We start from the raw sequence: 22,836 nt of genomic DNA, 5'->3' as shown, positions 1-22,836 counted from the left end.
ACCACTTGTAATGGTAGGAGACAATGGCGTAAATGAGAATTTTAGGTAAACTGTTGTCATTGTCAGCAGTCAAGCAGAACTGGACCTTTTGGGAAAGAAAATATTTATAAATTATGGAGGCTTAATAAAACTTTTTTTTCCCAAATGTAGGAATCTCCTATTATTCTTAGAGATGGAAATGGTACAATCTATCCAATGGCAAAAGATTGTATGGGTGGGATACGAGACCCTGACTGGCTCGATCTTCCACCTATTAGTAGTCTTGGAATGGGTGTTCATTCCTTAACAAATCTTCCTGCTAACTCGACCATCAAAAAGAAAGCTGCTATTATCATTATGGCTGTTGAGGTAAAATATTCTCTTTACTACAGAATTATGTGCTTTTTTTTTTTTTCCTCTTGCTTTTATAAAGTTATGCTTAAAGCAGATTTGTGTTCAGATACAGATTTGTATTTTCACTATTTCAATGCAGCTGATTTCAACAGAAGATTTTCTTAGAAATATGAAAGCACAAATTTACATAGTAAAGTGAAAGATCCATTTTGGGGGTGCACGGCTTTTGTATCAGACTTTTAACTAGCAATATTTTTTTTAGGCATTACTTTTTAAACTTTTACCTTTTCATGTATACTACCAGTATAGAATTTCATTTGTTTTATGGGTATACAGTTTTTATGAGGGATCCAACAACTTGTTTTCTTGTGAATGCAATGCTTTTTTTCTTTCAATCTTATATTTGGACCATACATTATGAAATTATGAGAGTCAAGCAAAGATTTTTTTTTTTTTTTTTTCCACTTGACTCACCTGTAGAATTCTGTTCTCGTGTGTGGTTCTGTATGAATAGTTCTGCTGTGAATTTATATATCGTACTTGTATAAACCCATTAGTGATTTGGTGCAGTTTAGTTACATCTGCTGTGTGCTATGCTGCCACCAGGAGGTATTGTGCACCTGTCAGACTGAGATTGATTTCACAGTGGAGTATTCCATCACTGTGGAAAAGCTTGTTATATATGGGGTGAGCCTCCCAGACCTTCAACAGCTTCTGTTCCTTCACTTCTCAGGATGTATATAATCTGTTTAAAACAAATATGTAACACTAGTTAATGTAGACCCCGTAGTTTATTCAGTTGTACTTTTCCCATGTTACATGTAGCCATGAAATAGAAGTAGTCCATCTTAAGAACCCAGCTATGAAGTCAAAGGCATACTTTGTGAGCCTGATAACTTCTGCTGCTTAAGCCTCTCCTTTCCTTTAACTTGTCTATGCCTGAATGCATGCTGTTTTCTATTTTTAACAGAGCTGTAATTGAGGTGATGCGTATTCTCAACAGTTTCTGCACTGACTTCCTGCCAATGTCCTAGATTTAGACCTTTCTATTAATTTCAAAAACTGAAAACTATAATTACTTAGGAAACATGTATGTCTGTCTTTTGTATTTTGAATTGTTAAAATATTTTATTCTTTTGAGTACAGAAACAAACTTTAATGCAGCACATTCTCCGATGTGACTATGAGGCTTGCAGACAATACCTGATGAATCTTGAGCAAGCAGTTGTCTTGGATCAGAACCCACAAATGCTGCAGACTTTCCTTGGCCATAGATGTGACGGAAACCGCAATATTCTGCATGCTTGTGTGTCTGTATGCTTTCCAACCAGCAACAAAGAAACAAAAGAGGAAGAGGGTGAGCTCAACAATATAATGAAAATACTTTGAAAATAAACTTTTTATACATTTTCAAGAATATTTGAAATAAAGGCTGCATTCTTCATATATGGGTATCGTAAAATTTAGGACCTAAAATGTGTCCTAGCCTTTCAAAGGTGCCAAGACAACATTTTTATTACTTACATAAGGATGTACAAGAATTCAATAGTTAAGAATACTAAGCTGTGTTTATTGATTGTAAAAGACAAACTTTTCATATCCGCATGCCAATTTTAGATGAAAACAAGTATTTTTCCACCTTTATATCACTCATATCCCTGTTGTATCACTAGTAAACTGTAAGAGAAATGGTATTTAGTATTTTTCAAGTGCTGTAGTATATGTTAATGCCTCCAGTAAGAAACGCTATTGGCAGTTGACATGTATTAAGAAATGTGAAAGAATGCCCTTCTGTTAATGCCAGTTACTGACACCATTTAAAAATGTCTATTAAATACTGTTAGTAAAAAGTATGTTAACAGAACAAGGTTGCTGTTAGTAAAAAGTATGTTAACAGAACAAGGTTGCTAAGTCAAGCACTCCAAAATTAGGAAATGCCAGAACTAAGTTTACCCACGTGCTATACATGGGTATGCATTGTGAAATGGTCTTTAATTACACCATCATACTATTTTTTCCACAGGACTACCTCATTCAGTGCACAAGATGGACGGTGCTCACCGAATGGGTAGCTATTCAATATTTCTTTTTATCCTCATCATTCAGTGTGTGGCCCCATTCCTTACTTATTGCACACCATACAAACCCTGCACTGAATAATGAATGAACTTCCTTGTGGGAATTTTGTATGGTGCTGTCATTGAATTTTAGTCATTTATAGACTTCAATCGTTCCTCATATCCCTATTTATAAAATGGGGATAATGCTGCAGCTTTTGCATCTCTTGAAGGTATTATAGCTTGAAGTTTTTCTGTATTCAAAGCTATTAACTGATTTTTAGGGTTCTGTTGGAGGGAGCCTAGGGCCTGATCTCATTTTTTCTTAGTAGGTGTTATTTCAAAACACTTCATTCTAGAGCTGGATTAATAGTAGTTTTACTTGTTCTGTGAATGTTAATTATTTCTGTGAGTTGGGCACCTTTTAGGTGTCCAGAAATGAGTAAAATGTATCATGATCATCTGTAAAAACTTGTTTCACAAAGTTCTGTGTGCTGTTAGATGTGGCAGAAATAGGTTCCAGTTCTCCAAAGTGATGTTCAGTGGCATTAAACACAAGACGATGCTTCCCCTTCTCCTTGCCAAGCTGTTGCTGCCTTACGACATGCCTTCCAAATGGTGCAGCAAACAAGGCATAAACAGCTTGCTCATTGTACAACCCTTCATCTTCAGTGTGTCGTCCATCCTGTGCACTGATTGAGGCAGGGGTCTTGTTGCTTGGGGGTGGGGGGAAACAAAAAAACCCAAAAGAAAAAAAACAACCCAAACCAATCGACCAGCCAAAACCTAGCTGTGTAACTGAAGATTGTTTTACTATAAGCACCCAGGGAAGCTGAAATAAGGATGCATGGGCAAACTTAATCTGACTTTTCCTAATCTGAGTGCTTGTCTTTGCAATCTTGACTTTTTTTTTCAGTAACTTCATTTGGATTTAATTTAACTTTCTGAAACATGAAAAATGTGGACCTCAGACTTTTAACACCCCTCTGCCTCTCTCTTTCCCCTCACAAAAATCGTTTTAAAAGGGGGTTCATATCTTTAGATTCAAATCACATTCACCTTCCACTGTAACTGTTAGCGATGGATCTTAGGACAAGTTTATTTTCTGTGCATCACGTGGAGGGTGGTGGTGACTAATGTTACTATCTGAAAGTTGTACAGCCATCTGTTAAACTGTAAAAGAAAAAGGTGTGACTTAGGAGTAAAGGCTTCAATTCCAGATTCCAGATATGATGTTTCTCAACAGTTACAGGATGTACTACCCCTTCCTAGCTAGTACCTGCCTGAGATCCTTCACTCTTCTTCATATAGATTCCTCCTTAAGTGCTGGAAAAGGAATATAGAGGGCAGGGATAGGCTTTTTTGTTCTCAGACCCTGCGCCTACTTTTGCCATAGCTCCTGCAGCGTTGGATAAATGAATTGCAGGGAGAGTGGCCCCAGACCTGCAAAGGTGGGGGAAGGCTGCTTTGTTTCTCTGTGATTTTATATCTCCTCAGTCTCACCAATAGAAAGGATCTTGGAAAAGAAATGTCCAAAAGAAATGTCCAAAGCATGCGAAATCATGGAAGAGTTATTATACTAAATTTCAGATAACTTGTTCAGATAGCTGAACACCTACAAAGTTTCTTCTAGAGAATTGAGACTGATTTCTTTAGACAGCAGAACAGCAAATTACCCTTTGAGCCAAGGCATTTACAGTTTATGGGTCTCCAAAAATGAATACTAACTTCATGAGTGGAACAGTGAAAGTTCAGTTAGTTTACTGTGGGGCCAAGGATAGGTGAAGTCTCTCTGTTGCAGAGAATGATTGTATTGCTTGAGGGATCACTCAAGAGCTGTGACCCCTGTGTGAGGGGTCCAGAAGTACTATATGATGGGTCGTGAGTTAAGAGAACTAGTAGATCTTAGAGGGGAGTACAGCATAAATACAATGGCAATTCATTTACAACTACAGGTCAACTAGTATAGAACTTGGTGACAAGAGTAATATTCTGCTAATTGCTTGATAGTCATCTGTTGTGGGTAGTAGGTGATTTTTGTCTAAGAAACCTGCACGTGCTTGATAACAAGCAAAACCTAAGATCTTTGCTACTTCAGGTAGTGATGAGTAGGAAGATCTAAAGAATAAACATGCTATAAAAGCTGACAAACACCATTGAATTACCTTATTCTAAGAACTCAAAGTTAAAGGTATTAATAGTACCTTCTTGTTTTAAAATAAAAAAAGGGGGGGAAGGGGAATTATCCAGGTCCTAGTACTGTCAATGGAGAAAATAAGCGTGCAGAGGATGATGACTGTCAATTCGAAAAGCCTTTAAATTGAAAGTGAGCACCAGCCCCTCTCCTGGCCTGTATCATGCTGAAAGTGGCTTCCCTTTCAGTTCTTTCTGGATCCATGACTGTAGTGATTCATAATTTGCTATATAGTGACTATGCAATCTTTAATTGTCAGTAGCTCCTAAAGAAGCAATGACTTCTACTCTGGGCAAATCATGTACAGCTAACTCTACAGTTTTATCCGTGTATTTATCTTGCAGATAAATAAATCTACATTAGGTCTTTGATTCAGGTGGCTGCTTTGTTGTACTGTAACTGTATAACTAGGCAATTTTTTTATATTCTGTTTTTATAGCACTTGGCACAATTCAGTCCTCGTCATGACACAACCTTTAGGTGTTATAGTTCTTAGGGTTTTAGATGTTAGAAGAAATGCTCATTCCTTCTGATACAAACTGATTGTGCTACCTTATTAAACTCATAACATAGTTTTCCTAAACATGCTCATAAGTCGGGTGTGTATCTTACAAGCCCACAACTTTGCGTTCTTGTTCATAGCTGCTCATTGTGAAGTGTGGGGGTTTTTGGTGTTTTTTGTGGTGTTCTGGGGGTTTTTTGTCATCATTACTTTTGAAGCCTTGACTCAGCAAATGTCTGGAATCAGCTATGTGATACGTCCTTGTCTCTTGATGATACTGAAAGCTTGTTCTGGAGTTTGGGTGCCTTGAGTTTCCTTCCATGATAGCTTTTTAGAAACCAGTCAAAATCATGGTTAAGCTTGTCCAAAATAAAAATTGGGACCTACTCCATCCCTCTAAATCTGAAAACAAAAACAAAAACAAAACAAAAAAAATGTAGGGAACTTTTTATGATTAGTGGCATTTCATACTTTATACTCCTCCCTTATAATTTTCCCAAGTGAAATTTTGGCAATAACAGTTTTCTTAATTTTTCAGAAGCAGAGCGCTCTGAAAGGAATACGTTTGCTGAAAGGCTCTCGGCTGTGGAAGCTATTGCAAATGCAATCTCCGTCGTGTCAAGTAATGGTCCAGGAAATCGGGCAGGATCATCGAGCAGCAGAAGGTAAACTAATACACTCGTCTTGATTTCTGTATGCTAATTTCCATATTAATTACCAATCTCTCATTAATTCTTTCCTTCAGTCTAGTTTAAGAATGGGCTCTATTGCTAGTTTAAAGTCAGATTTTACTTCTTCAAGCATCAAACTTAGAGATCTAGGGTTTTGGGTTTTGTTTTTTTTTTAAGCCTTTTCTGGTGTGAGAACTAATAGTAGGTATTTCTAAACTAATTCTGTTTTCTGGGGTTGGAGCATTGTCTTAGTTGTAAAGTGGAAATGCTCCTCCTTGTAGGGAGAGGGGATTTGAGGATAAGCTCTGGTATTCTTTACCAAGGAGAATTAAGTATTGCAGAAGTACTGTAATAGCACCCAGGCCTGTTCTTTTAAAAGAATTTGAGGGAAGTGGTCACTTAGGCAAATAAATAATACTGAGATCAACATAACATCAGTGGGGAAGAACTTAATTCTTTTTACCCTAAGCAGTCATTATTATAGTGGAAGTCCTTTGTATTGAGGTGCCTAGGTAAGGATAGGCTTCTGACCCTGACACAATCCTAATTTCTGATGACATTTATGTTGTTCCTCTTTCCATAATGGTAACTGAGTCATGCTCACGTCAAGGGAATTTGATGGTATCTGTACTGAGTTCTGGTCAGTTCAGAGCACTCTGGATAAGGGCGTAGTACAATTTTTTTACTTAGCTCTGTAGTCAAAGCAACTGATGTGAAATGATATATCTTTATCCTTCCCAAGCTACAGTCCTTATCACCGTGATCTATTTGATATGGGAGATAAGGGTAAGGGTTGAAGGTTCCTTCCCACATTCTGTAGGAGACATTACTTTTATGAGGAATTACATTTTAAAAAAAAACATAACCAAACCAAAACCACCTTTATCTTTCTACCTCTTTGTTTGTATCATGCTGGGTTCTTTGGCTTCTGCCTTGTTCCTACCACCTTTCCTTCTAGTAAGATGATACAGAATTTCTTGAAATTGCTTACTGACTGTCCTCCCTAAAGTAGTACTTTCATGTTAACTAACTTTAAAGAAATAACTCCTTTTCAAAATTTTTTTCAAGCCCCATTTTTATTCTTTCACTAACCACATGCAGTTAGATTTTTAAAATAATCTATCTAAATGTAAAAATCTTAAAAAAAAACAACAAAAAAAACCAAACCAAAACAAAACAAAAATAATAATAAAAAAAACAACAAACAAACCTGAAGCAGCAACAAGAGCAAATCCTTGCATAAGCTTAACACCCCTGGGAATGAGGTCAGGGTAAAAGGAATGTCAAAAAGCGGTAATAATGCCTATCGGCTGCTCCTGCTCACTGCAAGAGGCAGTGCTGTAGTGACTAGAGATGTGTTCTGGGTTCAAGTCTGTCTTGATACATTGCTGGCTGACTCTTCTTCCAAGGCCATTATATTCTGTTGCAACAAAATGGAATACAAGGATGAAAAACACCTCTTGTTGTTCTTTATGCTGAAGAAGAATGGAGATAGAAGAGTTTTGTTTCCTTTTTCAGTGTGAAATTCTGCTTTAAAACATTGTAATCATAAGTGAAAATGGGATAGTATCTTTACCTAGGTTTTGTATTCAGTTTGAGATTAAGGGAAATGATGAGAAGATCCTTGAGAGCTGCTGGACTGGGCAGACATGAAGCTGGTGCTTCATCAAGTGATCACCAGGACCCGGTTTCTCCACCAATAGCTCCTCCTAGCTGGGTTCCAGATCCTCCTGCAATGGATCCGGGTACGTCTGTTCATGTATCACATTAGACTGTAGAATGAAGGATTTAATAAGGAACCAAAGGCTTTTAAGGTGGATCACTTAGATTTCAGTGTGAGACTAAAATACCTAATGCCACTGATGTAACAAGACGTCACTGAGGTAGCTTTAAGAGTTTACTGAAGGCTTAACAGCTGTTTTTAAATCCAGTATGTGCCTTTCTAGTGCTGGTGTTGAACATCTGTGAAATGTGTTTTGTAACGTTGAGTTACACTACTAATCCAGGAACGTGGCCGTTTGTAGGAAAGAGTACCAATTAAATACAGAAAACCTGCAGTGTGTTAGGCGTTGCAGAAAGAGCATGTTGTTAGGGATGTTTTTATGTATTGATATACATCCTGCTGTTCTGTTTACTGAAAGATGGTGACATTGATTTTATCCTGGCCCCCGCTGTGGGATCTCTTACCACAGCAGCGACTGGCACCAGCCAAGGACCTAGCACCTCCACGATACCAGGTGAGGACATACTGCTTATCTGATTATGCTTTAGAAGGAAAATTATCTCAAAAGCTGTCTTTGTTTGCACAGCCTTTCTGCATATGAAAATGCCTCTTATCAGATGAAGATTGGATTGAAGCAGAATTTCTCAAGTGTGCAGAAAGTAAATGAAACACCATGTTGTGTTCTGTGTAAAAATTATTTTTACCTGGGGAATGACAAATACGTAAAAATACGGTAATCAGTATGAAATCGGGCATGCTGCCTGTATTTCAGAATGTAATTTGGAACTGAAATTTACAATACTTCAGTGAAATGTTGCTGAAACTGGCAGACCACTGGATAGTCAAGCTATTGATTAATCATCCCAGTGAAACATTGAATTATTTGCTTTTAATAGGTAGTCATTTTTTGAGGAAAAACAGTTACTCTGCAATTTTTTTTTCTCATTACAGGTCCTTCTACTGAACCATCTGTAGTGGAATCAAAGGATCGGAAGGCAAATGCTCATTTCATACTGAAATTACTGTGTGATAGTGTTGTTTTACAACCTTACCTTCGAGAATTGCTGTCAGCTAAGTAAGGACTTTCATATGAATTCTCACTATTCTTTGTAATGTTATATCACCTGAAATTTATTGTAGAAGCCTTTTAAAAAAAAGGTTATTTAAAGGTGCATTAATTAAAATGGAAAATGTTAGAATACTGGCTGTATTTGTGTCCTGCCATCCCTTAAAATTAGGTTTATTTCACAGAAGTAAATCAAATAAAAGCCTACTTATTGACTCCGTGGTTTTTCTGTTTGAACAAGATTAGCAGTGCTCATTTTTCATATATCTGTTTCCTACCTCTCCTGTTATAACAAAAAAATTTCAGTGTCTCTTAACTTGGCTGTTTTTTTTTTTTTCCCTAGGGATGCAAGGGGCATGACACCATTTATGTCAGCAGTTAGTGGCCGGGCATATCCTGCTGCAATTACAATTCTAGAAACTGCACAGAAAATTGCTAAAGGTACACCAGTTTCAGTAATTATTAGTGTGTGATTTCCTTCTAAGGTTTGGCACGTGTGCAGGCTCGTTATTAACAGCGGGGGTTTTGTGTCAAATTACACGTGCTTGAGCAACTGGTGATGGTGGTAAAACACCTCTTTCCAAAACACTATATATTGCTGCATGCTTTGGAAATCTTGCTATTATGGAGTATCTTCCTCTTTTGCAGTGGGTGTATTATGATAGATTTCTATGAATATTATTGCTTTTGTGTTCTTTATAGTCTTTTCAGCATTTCATTGCTTTACAAATATCAGGGGATTAAGGTACTGTTTTTCAGTAGCACAAGGGTATCATCTGGAGTTTTCTTTAAATTGGAAAAAATGGATGTGATAAAGCAGTATGCCAAGCTGGATTCTCTTCCTGAAAAGACTTCTGTGCAAACACGTTTTCTGATTCTCTTTTGATGTTGGTATTTAATTGTTCAAGAGAAATATGTAAAGTTGAACTTCAGCAGAAACTTAAGCAGATTAGAACTGTGGTGTGACAAGATCTGTAGGACTGTGTGTATTCCTTATAAGATTATTGCCCGTAAATTATTATTTAATCCTTCAGAATGGTGATCCACTGAATTGATCAGAATATCAGTGAATTTAAAACTGTGGAAGAGTTGGTGGTTGTATTTTTCCGTCAGGAATTTGTAGCAGCTTCTGTAAGAAATACGTGTAATGTGACAAGCAGAAATCTTTTGCAAAAAACTGTGACAGAGACTTTATTCAAACTTCTAATCCTGCGTGGGATTTTGTAATGGCAAACATCTGTCAAGTATGGGTTCTGTTAGTGGGGTTTTGTTATTTTTTGGGGGTTGTTTTTAACACTGGTATTCTGTTGTTCTTTTAGCTGAAGCAACTTCCAGTGAAAAAGAAGATGATGTGTTTATGGGGATGGTTTGTCCTTCTGGTACAAATCCAGATGACTCTCCTTTGTACGTTCTGTGTTGTAATGATACATGCAGTTTTACGTGGACTGGTGCAGAACACATCAACCAAGTAAGGCTGCTTTTTTTTTAAGAAAGTAAATAGGAGTGTGTTTCAACCATGTATTGTGTTAGTCTACCAATTGAATTTTTAAATTATTAAAGTTGCATTGTTTTAATTACTGTAACTGTTAACTCTGGTATAGTTATAGCCTTGCCTAATTGCTTTGTACTCTCAAAGCTGGCTGTATTGGTCAGAATTATGGCTGTGTTTGGGTGTGGCTTTTCCCCTCTGTCTGACTTTGGCAAAAATTCTGATGGAGACAGCTCTTTGAAAGCACTGAACATTCTAACAACAAAGTTTCACTTTATAGAATTGACTTACTTCTAAGTGAAGATATCAGTTTGAACAAGTGCATTTTTATTGTAACCTGAAATGCTGTGAGATTGCAAGCACTGTGGGGAGAAAACTATCCATAATTTTAATATTTTTTTTAGGATATATTTGAATGCCGAACATGTGGCCTATTGGAATCTCTTTGTTGTTGCACAGAATGTGCAAGGGTCTGTCACAAAGGACATGACTGCAAGTAAGTATTGTGTTCTGTTTCTTATAATTAAATGACTATGTTGTGGTTTCATTTGTTTACTGACAGTTAATAGTTTTTTTTCCTTGGATGAAGTATTCAGATATTAGAGAACAGAAGATTAATAAAATATTTAATATATCTTTTTTTCCTTCTGCTCTGTAAGTTTTATTTTATGGGTAAGAATTGAATGAGTAATGGGAAGCAGTCTTGTACTTTTCAATTTGCAGGGTTTAGAGTAAATGAGTAATTCTGACACCCTCAAAGCGCTTAATATTCTAAGAATTACGTATCTAAATAATACCGTGTTTTTATTCTGGGTGCCTCCATGAGTTTTCCGAAGCCAGTGAATCCCAATGACAGATCATTTTTGTAAAGTTTCAGAAAGAAGTGTAGCATATTAATCTCTAAGATCAACTGTAATAAAAGGAAAAGTGAGCAGGCAGTCAAATGAACAGTCAAGATGTGTCCAATCAACCTGGCCAAAGCTTTGAAGCTCCAGATGTTTTGTGCCACTGTTACAGGGTATAAATGTTACAGCATATTAATATCCTAGCTATAATAGGCTAACGGATAAAACTATAAAGATATTCTTGGCGTTGTAACAATTACTGAGATTTTACTGCAAGTTGTGAGGACTTCCAACTTAACTTTCTTGGCTGGAGGCTCTTTTGGGGAAGAATAAATGTTCCTGGATGCATTTTACGAAGGTACTACGAAAAGCTCTATAGTGAAGCTGCCCTCTGAAAACGAGTGTAGGAAACAAGAACGGCAAATGTCAAGTGTTGCCACATACAAACTGCATTTCTCTTTTAAGCTAGGTTTTGGCATCTTGCTACTATAATAAACAAAAACCTTGCCTTCAGCCTGTGTAGAAAATATTTGTTGTATTACTGAACAGTGTTGCAGTTCACCTTTTCTGTTTTTTGTAGGCTCAAACGAACATCTCCAACAGCCTACTGTGATTGCTGGGAAAAGTGCAAGTGTAAAACACTAATTGCTGGACAGAAGTCTGCTCGCCTTGATCTCCTTTACCGCCTGCTGACCACCACAAATCTTGTTACCATGCCAAATAGCAGGCAAGTTCGTATTTGCAATGACCAGGGCAGAATAATTTTTATGATTTTTAAATGCGTGTTATATCTCCACTAATCAATGTTTCATTACAGGGGAGAACATCTGCTGCTGTTTTTAGTACAGACAGTTGCCAGGCAAACTGTGGAACACTGCCAGTACAGACCACCTAGAATTAGGGAAGATCGTAATCGTAAAACTGCAAATCCTGAAGGTAAAAGCAGTTTTAGTGAAATAAATGGCAAATTCCGTATTTCAGCACCTCTTCCTTACATTGCTTTTTATCTCTTTAGATTCTGATATGCCTGATCATGATTTAGAACCTCCTCGTTTTGCCCAGCTTGCTTTGGAACGTGTTTTACAGGACTGGAATGCACTGAAGTCCATGATCATGTTTGGCTCCCAGGAAAATAAAGACCCGTGTGTATTTACCCATAGTTGTCAATGTAAAGTTTGATCTGAAATTTGAGACCTGCTGACTTATATAAAATTTAATTCCTTTCTTTTTGTTTTTTCCAAGTCTTAGTGCAAGCAGTAGGATAGGTCATCTTCTGCCTGAAGAACAAGTTTACCTTAATCAGCAAAGTGGAACTATTCGCTTGGACTGTTTTACACACTGCCTTATTGTCAAGTGTACAGCAGACATTTTGGTACGCACTCAGCCATGTTTTGATAGATTTTCTGAATAATGTGGTATTATAGATATATATATAGATATATATATCTCTCAGGTGATACACTTGGAGACCAATTGGAAAATAACTTCAAGTTAGTTATATTTTTGTGAATTTATACTGTTATAACTGTGGTCTCCCTTTGTATCTTAATCTGTCTTGTTTCATGCTTCTAAATCACACACCATTATTGGGTTGTAATGACCTGTTTCTGCAGCTCTTAGATACTTTGCTGGGTACTCTGGTAAAAGAATTACAAAACAAGTATACACCAGGACGCAGAGAAGAAGCTATTGCTGTTACAATGAGATTCCTGCGTTCTGTGGCAAGAGTGTTTGTCATTCTTAGTGTGGAAATGGCTTCCTCCAAAAAGAAAAAGTAAGTGGTTTGTGGTGTTTGTGTGCTGGCTGTGGTGGCTTGGGGTTTTAAAATTATTTATTTAATAGTATTTATTCTCTTATTAAATGAGGTGATAAAAATCAAGCATAGGCAGAAACATCTGAATTAATTTGCAGTCTGTAGGCAGCATTGTATAGAAAAGTGCAAACCTCAAGATTGCACAATAGCTGCTACTATGTCATGTAGCTTTTTAATATAACTCTTGCTAAACTTACTTGCTTGTTCATACTGTTTAAAACGTTAGGATTTTTGGAAGTGGTTTTTTTTAACATGTTAAAATTACAACCTATGTTTGTCAGTAACTGATATAGATATCCAGCCTTAGTCAAGAGTTACTGAATGACAAATATTTTTAACTGACTTGAGTAGCGGTGTGTACTGTTACTATACACACATGAATGTATATATCAGTTAAAGAAAATAGTTGTGACTCTTTGGGGGAAAAAGTAATTGATATGGCCATAAATGTTTTTGGAAAAGAAGACATATTTGACCTTTATTTTTCTGTATTTTTTTTCCTAGCAATTTTATTCCACAGCCAATTGGAAAATGTAAACGTGTATTTCAGGCATTATTGCCCTATGCTGTTGAAGAATTGTGCAATGTAGCAGAATCTCTAATTATTCCAGTCAGGATGGGAATTGCACGCCCTACAGCACCCTTTACTCTTGCTAGCACTAGTATAGATGCCATGCAGGGAAGTGAAGAACTGTTTTCTGTGGAGCCTCTGCCACCCAGACCATCATCTGACCAGTCTAGCAGGTAAAATTCGCTGAAGCTCACTATTTGTTCCTTTCAAAGATTTGTTAAAGGTGGTTTTGTTTAGGGCTTTTGTTAGCTTTTCATTAACAGAAGTATGGTCAGGCTTCTTATTCTGGCCAAGCATTTTAGAAGTACTTTCCTACTGACAGATTTAGGTTCATAGTGGTGTCCAGAGGCCCAAATTACTTTTTTGGGGTTTGTTTATTTGTTTGGTTTTTCTTTTTTTTTTTGAAGTTCTAGTCAATCTCAGTCATCCTACATCATAAGAAATCCTCAGCAAAGACGAATAAGCCAGTCGCAACCAGTTCGTGGCAGGGATGAAGAACAAGATGATATTGTTTCAGCAGATGTGGAAGAGGTCAGTTTTCTTTTTTTAATTATTTTTTTCTCTTCTCAGTATGGCACATAATGCATTAGCACATGCTTTATGTCTGAACCAGAAATTCATGCAGCAAGAGCTCTGATTTGCAAAAGATATTGAGAAATACTTCATGAAGTCCTGCCATGCCATAAGTATTTTGTTCTAACAGCTTTGTAGTGATTGTTTTGTATTCAGCAATATTTAGTCATTTCAGAGTATAGTAAGTGCCTTGCATTTGACAGAATTATAGTATGATTTAGAATACTAATAAATACATTTGTAACTTCCTTTATATATAAATTTATACTATGTTATAACTACCTGTTAAAACAGTTTTTAAGTTTTTCAGCACATATCGGTATTACGTAGGCTCTGTTAGAGATCTAGAGGGTCTTTTTACCAGGATGATAGCTCTTCAATATTTAGAAACTAATTCTAGATTTTGTAGTCAGTTTTACCCTTTTGGCATTAAAATCTAATGTCCTAGGTTGTGTTTTATTTGTGGGCCTGATGGTTTGGGTTTTTTTTCTCCACAATACTGTGGATTGTACAGCCATGTACAACTACTGTGGCTGTGACTTCATTTTCTGTTTGTCTCAATTAAATTCTGAGGCCACCTTTCTTAGATGTGTGTTTTGTTTCTTAGTGCAAAATTTGATTTAAAAACTGAGTTTTTGAAAATATTTAGATTATCTCTGATAGAGAAGATATTCTAGGATAAAATTCAAATGCTCTTGCCAGGTTGAGGTGGTCGAAGGGGTAGCTGGTGAAGAAGATCATCATGATGAACAGGAAGAACATGGTGAAGAAAACGCTGAAGCGGAAGGACAGCATGACGAGCATGATGAAGATGGTATGTGTAATGTACATCATGCACATTACTGCTTGGATGAGCAAACTGTGCGTCAAAAACAACACGCATCTTTGGAGTAACCAACGATAATGATTTGAGAGACTTGCATGAGTAGAGAGAATCCAAGGGTTTCAGACTATACATCTTACAAAAGGAGATGAGTAATATAGATAACTTGTAGTAGGCAAGTACACGAACACTTTTATTTTTCTCTTTCTGCCCAAGGAGAAAATATTAAGGTACCAAAGGATTAAACAAAACAAAACAACAACAAAAAAAACCCCACGCAAATGTTGTTGTATGCTTGGTTAACAATATCCGTTTTGCCTTTTGTATTTGCTGCTGTAAAATGTAGTTGACATAAACTACTTGAAGGACAAAAAGTAATAGCCTAGCTCTTGTATGGCTAATGATAAAATAGTGGCTATGGTAGATGTGTTCTCAAAAGTGACCTGGTTCATGGTGAACTAGTTTTCAAGCCGATCAGAAAATCTTAAATTACGGTTCAATATTTTGTAGACAGAATTAATCCATTATGTATGAAAATTCTTGCCATTAATATGACTTGTCTTGTATTAGTTTGGGATTAGATGGCCCAAAGCTATGAACAAAAAGAAAAAAAAAATGTTCTCTTTGAGATTGGCTTGTGTTTCCAGTCAACCCATTTACAGTACAGGAAATCTGTTTATTTACTTGCTGAGTATTCAGAACATTTAATTCTCAAAACTTAAACTTGTATTTTTCAAATTAAATTAAAATTAAACCTGGATTTTTTTAATTAGATACATTTTTTCAAAAAAGTGTTCAGGTATTCCTTAAATACTCATTTGGAACAGCATATGGTTAATTGTCCTAATCCATGTACATGAAGAGTTGTGGAGACTTTTGGTTTGAGTGACTAATTCTGAATCCTTAAAGCCTTAATTTTCAGTGTGTGTGTTGAACGTGTATATGCAGTACAGAGTGAGAAGGCCAGGGGTTGCTAATTGCTGGAAAACAAGAAAATATGCTCCAAGTATTGCTCCATGTTTGCACTGCTGTTATGACCTCTCCCTGCATATCCATTAACTTCTGCTGTAGTAAGAAGCTCTGGGTTTTGTATAATGTGTCTTATATAAGTCACTACAGTGATTCTATTTTTTTTCTCTTTCTTAACATGAAATATTTTATATATTGTTTTTATAGGCAGTGATATGGAGTTGGATTTGCTTGCTGCTGCTGAAACAGAAAGTGACAGTGAGAGTAACCACAGTAATCAGGACAATGCTAGTGGGCGCAGAAGTGTTGTCACAGCAGCTACTGCTGGGTCAGAAGCAGGTACACCACATCATCTTGTGTTTAATCTAGCTGTTTAAATTTACATATTAAGATTGAGTTGTACAGGAAAAAGAAATGTTAGTGATTGAATATGCTTTAACAAAGGCAGAACTGGCTTCACCTAAAAAATATTGTTCTTTGCCTTTGGATCTTGACTGTATCCAGCACTCCAGAGCTATACTGGCGAAATATATTTTACAACTTGGTTGGACAGAGCGAGAATTACCTGGTTATGGCATTTTAACAAATACCTTTCCCTTGTAATCTTATTTTCCCTTTCTTTTATTTTTTTTTCTCTTCACCCAGCTTCTTCCCTCCCACCTTTGACTTCCCCACGTTTTTCCTGTTTTCCCTTTGCTTTTTTGTTGCCTGTAATTGTAAGGTACTGCTCAGACTTCTTGGACAAAGATGTGCTAAGATGTGGCCTGTCTTTTTTGCTCTTATGGAGCTTCTGCATGGCAATGGCCAGAGATACCGTGCACTCTTGTGAAGTGAAATGCTTTTACTGATTTTTAGTGTAGAAGTTAGATGTGATTTAAAACAAAACACGAAATCTGACCAATCATTTAAAGGCTTTTTGAAAACAACTATTCTATTGTCCAGTTTGGAAGGATAATTTTTAGAATTTGTTGCCTGGAGGCAGAATCAGTGAAGAATTTTCAAATCAAATTATTTCTTAATTTATCTTTTGAAATGTAAGTAATCTTACTGCTTTTTAATGAAATTTATGGAAAAATAGCAGTATGTTATAAAGATAATTTATTAAAGATTTTCAGTAGTCGTACTTGAACTTTTTTAGTACATGTGGGTTTTTTCATTGAAAAAGTTTACACTGCTGACATGATATGTGTATATGTGCAGAGATGTGTAGTTGTCAGTTACTGCTTATTTTCTTTGACAGGAGCTAGCAGTGTTCCAGCATTTTTTTCTGAAGATGACTCTCAATCAAATGATTCTAGTGACTCTGATAGCAGCAGCAGTCAGAGTGATGACATAGAGCAGGAGACCTTCATGCTTGATGAGCCTCTGGAACGAACCACGAATAGCTCACATGCCAATGGTGCTGCCCAAGCTCCCCGTTCCATGCAATGGGCTGTACGTAGTACCCAAAACCAGAGGACAACTAGCACTGCTCCTTCTAGTACGTCAGCCCCAGCAGGCAAGTCTGAGTAAAATGCATGCATGAATGTCAGTTAACTCTGGCTTGCTTCCTTCCTCTGTTTTTGTTTGTTCTCTTAAGGATGAAATCTTGTCTCTTAGAAGGACAGTTCTGACTTATCTCAACTGTTCCAGTTCTGGTTTTGAATTTGTAAAAAGGAAGGATCTGTTGTAGTTCTGAAGAAGATATGAGCACACTTACTGTAGCTAGTAATTTTTTGCTAGTTACAGTTGTGATGTTAGTAGTATTTACAAGATTATTTCTGGAAATGTTCCTGATATCAGTCAACACAGAAAATAAATTCATTAATGTCATACCTTCTTTTATGTTTAGCAAGTTCAGCGGGCTTGATTTACATTGATCCATCAAACCTACGTCGGAGTGGTACCATCAGTACGAGTGCTGCAGCAGCAGCTGCAGCGCTTGAAGCCAGCAATGCAAGCAGCTATTTAACATCTGCAAGCAGTTTAGCAAGAGCATACAGTATTGTGATACGGCAGATATCTGATCTGATGGGTCTGATTCCCAAGTACAATCATCTAGTATACTCCCAGATCCCAGCCGCAGTGAAGCTGACTTACCAAGATGCAGTTAATTTGCAGGTAAGAAAATCCAAATCCCTTTAGAGAAACATAATTTCAATACATTTGGGGTTTTTAGGTAAAATCATAGAATTGTTGAGATTGAAAGTGACCTCTGAAGATTGTCTAGTCCAAATTCCCTACAGTGTGAACAGGAGAAGGCTGCTTAGGACTGTGTCCAGTTAAGTTTTTAATATCTCCAAGGATGTGGAGACTCCACAACTGCTCTGGGCAACCTGTTAAGTGACAACTCTCAGTAAAAAAAGTTTTTTCTTGAGTTTAAATGGACTTTCCAAGTATTTCAATTTGTGCCTATTGCCTCTTATCCATTCACTGGATATCACTGAGAAGTCTGGCTTTGTATACCTTATACCTGTTTATCAGCTATTTATACACACTGTTAAGATTTTCCTGAGATTGTTTCTTGAGTCTAAACTGTCCCAGCTCTCTCAGCCTCTCCTCATATGAGAGAGAGTGTAGGCTGAAGTAGCTGTAGTTACTAATTCCATTAAATTGTTCATATTTCATATATGTGTACTCTTTCAAAAAGGAATTTGTTAGGGGCTTTTTTTCCAACTACATCTGACTGCTATCTAATAGTGAAATGAGGATTGACTGCTTTGGATATATTAGTGATCTCTACTAGAGGTCTTCTGCTCTGTTCTTTTTGACATGAAGTATTGAGTCTATAAAAGAAGAAACTTAGTAAGGCCCAAATAATTAAAGGAGATAAAAGATTGGTACGGGTAAACGTACTGTTCGCTGTCCCTTCTTTCAGGGACGTGATCATCCTTTCCCTGTTTTTTGGTACAGTGCTCTTGACTGTCAGTTTTTGAAAATATATGTAAAAATGCGTCTTTAGAGAAAATACGTGAAAGGGAAGACTCTTACCTGGCGTGTGTAGAAAGAAGTTTCAGAGACTAACAACAGAGGAGGAACTTCAGTGTGTTCAGAAAGTATGTATCAACTTGCATGTGGGCTTAGTGTATAGAGTGAAATCATCTGTACTGAACTTAGAGTACAAGAATCAGCTGTCAGAATAATACCACTGCTTTGGGGAGCCCAAGAAATCAAGTGATCCTGTTTTCTGTTAGCAGTCCTGTGTGCTGGGATGTGAAAACCATATGGCAATATAATTACTTGTAATTGTGCCATAAAGTATTTATATGGCTCTATTTTCACAGTGCAATGGAAGGAAAAGGCTTCTGATTTGGGAGAGGAACACTACAAAGATATTCTGGGATCAAACAGTGGGGGAAATATGGAGGGAAAGAAATAAGAGCATAGTTTTATTATGGAGGAGGCTAAAATCAGTTTCTGTTCAGGAGATTCGTTGCCACATGAGTACACAAGAGAGCTGTCCAGCTCAGGCAGCAAGAGATTTGTATTAGAATGTGAAAGCTTGACAGCAGAGGTCTCATTTGGATACAAAAGTGGTTTTGAGACAGCATTTTGTTAGTTTAGTGGATACAAGGACATTCAAAGTGTGAGGGATGTTTTTGAAAACCAGAATATAGAGGAATGAAGAAAGCAGACTGATGTTGGATACAAAAACAACCCACATGTCAATGGAGTTAGCAAATGGCAGGAAAAGCAGGCTCCAGAGTCAGTACTGGGAACAGGTAAAGAAGAGACTGGACCAGGAGGAGATGTTTGTATGCAGCCATAGATCTCTATGGAGGTCTTAACTTTGTTGACTTCACTGAGTAAGTTGCAAGGGCTGAGGAATGGTGAAGGATGTGGCTAGTGAATGCCATGGCAGGATGAGGGCTGTAAAAGCTTTTAGAAAGTCAGGAATTGGACCAAAATCCCCAAGATGTGTGCACCTGGGAGGTGCTGGGTGGCCGTAAGGTGAGGAGTAGAATTGATGCCCAAAAGGGAGAGAGGCATGGTGATAATGCTTTATAGACACCAAGGTACTAAGTGATGAAAGCTGCATACCACTACAGTGAGTCAACAGTCTCAATAGAGCTTCTGGAAAGTGGTCATTCTTGAATGTGGTTTTATAGCTTGTTTGTAGAGGATTGGGTGTAACTGTAAAAGCCATGGTGAAGACTTATGTTGGGGTTGCATTCTCATCATCTGGTTCTATTGTTTGCAAAATGCATTAAATCTATTTTCTATAGAATTACGTAGAAGAAAAGCTTATTCCTACTTGGAATTGGATGGTTAGTATCATGGACTCTACTGAAGCTCAGCTGCGTTATGGTTCTGCGTTAGCATCTGCTGGTGATCCTGGGCATCCAAATCATCCTCTCCACGCATCTCAGAACTCAGCCAGAAGGGAAAGGATGACAGCCCGGGAGGAAGCTAGCTTAAGAACACTCGAGGGAAGAAGGTATGAAAACAGTTTGATCACTGCATGCAATATGAATTACCAGCTTTGCAGTCAAATCTTCTTGTTCACTGACATTTTAGGAATCTAATTTTGAAATCATAGAATTATTAAGGTTGGAAAAGACCTCTAGGATCATAAAGTCCAACCGTGAACCCAACACTAATGTGGCACTTCAGGGCATGGTTTAAGAGACATGTCTAGGCATTTTTTTTAAATACTTCCAGGGATGGTGACTCCACCACCTCCCTGGGCAGCCCATTCTAATGCCTGACAACCCTTTCGGTGAAGAAGTTTTTCCTAATATCCAACCTAAACTTCCCCTGGCGCAGCTTGAGGCCATTTCCTCTCATCCTATCGCTTGTTACTAGGGAGAAGAGACCAACCCCTGCCTCGCTACAACCTCCTTTCAGGTGGTTGTAGAGAGCGATAAGGTCTCCCCTCAGCCTCCTCTTCTCCAGACTAAACAACACCAGTTCCTTCAACCTCTACTCATAAGACCTACTCTCCAGACACTTCGTGAGCTTCATTGCCCTTCTCTGGTCACACTTGAGCACGTCATGTCCTTCTAGTACTGAGGGACCCAAAACTGAATACAATATTCAAGGTGTGGCCTCACGAGTGCTGAGTACAGGGGCACTATCACCTCCCTGCTCCTGCTGGCCACACTATTCCTGATACAGCCAGGATGCTGTTGGCCTTCTTGGCCGCCTGGGCACACTGCTGGCTCATGTTCGGCCGGCTGTCAACCGACGCCCCCAGGTCCTTCTCTGCCATGCAGCTCTCCAGCCACTCCTCCCCAAGCCTGTAGTATTGTATGGGGTGGTTGTGACCAAAGTACAGGACCCAGCAGTGTAGTTACTTTTTTCATTTTGGTTGGCTTCCTGTGTTGTTGTTGCCCTTTGGTTTATTCTGATGTCCTAGATTCATCTCGAGTATTAACTCTTTATAATATATTGCACCTGACCTGCTTACAGTAAAGCATAAAACTATGATGGTTACTCTTACTATTACACTGTTTGGGGCGGGGGGGTTTGAGTTTTTACATCCATATTTCAAATATAGAGACTAATACGTAAAAGATGCATTCTATTGTGACGCCTAATCTCTCTGTATTCAATCCTTTTCTTTCACTAGACGAGCTACTTTACTCAGTGCCCGTCAGGGAATGATGTCAGCACGTGGTGACTTCCTGAACTACGCACTGTCTTTGATGCGTTCTCACAACGATGAGCACTCAGATGTTCTTCCTGTTCTAGATGTCTGTTCATTAAAGCACGTAGCATATGTTTTTCAAGCGCTTATTTATTGGATTAAAGCAATGAATCAACAGACAACATTGGATACTCCTCAGCTGGAACGGAAAAGGTATTGTGGCTGACTCACAGAAAAAACTACTTTTGCAGAAGTGGCGTACGCCCTTTTGTTTCATTCATTGACGTTGTTACTCAGCAACTCATAAAAATACATACATATACCTACATACCTATGTGCCTGTGTGTGCAGTAACATGCATATTATAAAAGGAACTTATGTGTGTGTGTTTGATTGATTAAGCCGGTTGCATTATCCTGTTCAAATCTTTTTATGCTGATTGCTGTAAAAGGTTTTCTTACCACTAAAACTTGAGTTTGATTCTTAACTCCAAGGCAGTGCCTCTAAAAGATGTACTCAGGACAATTTCTCAGCTGGAAAATGCAACCTGCTCCTCACAGTAAACATGAGAACAACTTATTTAGAATTCTGTCAAATTTAGTAAGAATGACATGGAAGAAAATGTCGAAGTCTGGTATGATGGGCTTAGTAGTTCTGTTTTCCATTTGGTTGTGGATATTTGATACTTACCTGATGGTTTAAAGCACAGTAGGGAAATCAATAGCTGAAAATGTCCTTAAGTTGAAAATCCATGCGACTTCAACTATAGCATTTTACAAGGTGCGTTTATTACTTTTTTAAATGTTGTAAGAGGTTTTTAGAGATGTTCTTTGTTATGAAATGGCAATTAATGATCATAGAAGGGTCCACATGTTGGTAGCGTACACCATCTGTTCCCATTTCTTACTAAGTTTTGAGGTAATGTACCTGAACAGTCCTAGTCAACAGTTAAATAAATGCAAATCTTTGCCCCTTCCTGCCCCTAATTTTGAATATCATAGGTCAAACTTAACTTTTCCTTTTCTCTACAAATTAGTAACTGTAAAATACGAGGTATTGATATTTTAGATATATATTGGACTATGCTTTAATTCCAATGTTATGTGCAATATATCTTGGTAATGTAAGGCTAGTTATGACCCCAAAATGTATACCAGAGGATGTTGTTGGCAGCATTATTTTCCTCACAAGTAGGGATGATTTAATACAGTAACTGATGAGTGTTTTGCCGGCTGACTTGAGTAGGTAGACCTGTGGCTTTAAGCCTTTTCCATGAGATAAAGGATTTCTGGAATCTTCTTTGTCCCCCAAAATCCACATATTTAAATCTGTCAAATAACTGTTCATTGAAGAATTGCAAAATTCCTATGAAATTATTAGAAAACTACGAAAGCCTAGACCTTTTCAGTTAAAGGGGAGTGGTTCAAATTCAAACAGTCAGTTGCTTCTGTTAGATGACATTTTAGTAGCCAGTATGAACTGAAATTTTATCGGCCTTCATCTAGTTTCAGAACGTATTTCACAATGTACAGACTGACAGAAATTAATACTAATCGAAGTTCTTGATCCTTTTTATGATAGAGTGAGATCCTTTTCTTTAATACGCAGCTTGCAGACTTACCTTCTGAAGTGTGATTA

The 22,836-nt window shown here is 37.5% G+C and overlaps 1 protein-coding gene across 19 annotated transcripts in view; it reads left to right on the top strand.

Moving 5' to 3' along the window:
• UBR5 (ubiquitin protein ligase E3 component n-recognin 5) overlaps window positions 1-22,836 on the top strand; it is a 91,582-nt gene that overhangs the window by 53,907 nt on the left and 14,839 nt on the right. For 9 of the 19 annotated variants that reach the window (XM_075085546.1, XM_075085545.1, XM_075085533.1 and 6 more), the window contains 23 exons: window positions 151-348; window positions 1,480-1,690; window positions 2,357-2,401; window positions 5,625-5,751; window positions 7,351-7,502; window positions 7,899-7,994; window positions 8,432-8,555; window positions 8,890-8,987; window positions 9,866-10,014; window positions 10,440-10,531; window positions 11,461-11,607; window positions 11,698-11,816; window positions 11,896-12,022; window positions 12,123-12,252; window positions 12,494-12,654; window positions 13,198-13,437; window positions 13,672-13,795; window positions 14,540-14,651; window positions 15,837-15,968; window positions 16,870-17,127; window positions 17,461-17,729; window positions 19,835-20,046; window positions 21,181-21,411. In XM_075085546.1, the coding sequence (XP_074941647.1) occupies window positions 151-348; window positions 1,480-1,690; window positions 2,357-2,401; window positions 5,625-5,751; window positions 7,351-7,502; window positions 7,899-7,994; window positions 8,432-8,555; window positions 8,890-8,987; window positions 9,866-10,014; window positions 10,440-10,531; window positions 11,461-11,607; window positions 11,698-11,816; window positions 11,896-12,022; window positions 12,123-12,252; window positions 12,494-12,654; window positions 13,198-13,437; window positions 13,672-13,795; window positions 14,540-14,651; window positions 15,837-15,968; window positions 16,870-17,127; window positions 17,461-17,729; window positions 19,835-20,046; window positions 21,181-21,411 (3,554 nt within the window). The remainder of the gene's footprint in view (window positions 1-150; window positions 349-1,479; window positions 1,691-2,356; window positions 2,402-5,624; window positions 5,752-7,350; window positions 7,503-7,898; window positions 7,995-8,431; window positions 8,556-8,889; window positions 8,988-9,865; window positions 10,015-10,439; window positions 10,532-11,460; window positions 11,608-11,697; window positions 11,817-11,895; window positions 12,023-12,122; window positions 12,253-12,493; window positions 12,655-13,197; window positions 13,438-13,671; window positions 13,796-14,539; window positions 14,652-15,836; window positions 15,969-16,869; window positions 17,128-17,460; window positions 17,730-19,834; window positions 20,047-21,180; window positions 21,412-22,836) is intronic. The other 10 variants (XM_075085548.1, XM_075085541.1, XM_075085538.1 and 7 more) reach the window with 6 other exon arrangements.

Source organism: Phalacrocorax aristotelis, chromosome 2 (genome assembly GCF_949628215.1).
Source record: "Phalacrocorax aristotelis chromosome 2, bGulAri2.1, whole genome shotgun sequence".
In the NCBI taxonomy this organism is placed as follows: domain Eukaryota; kingdom Metazoa; phylum Chordata; class Aves; order Suliformes; family Phalacrocoracidae; genus Phalacrocorax; species Phalacrocorax aristotelis.
This window is presented reverse-complemented; position numbering and strand designations above follow the sequence as displayed.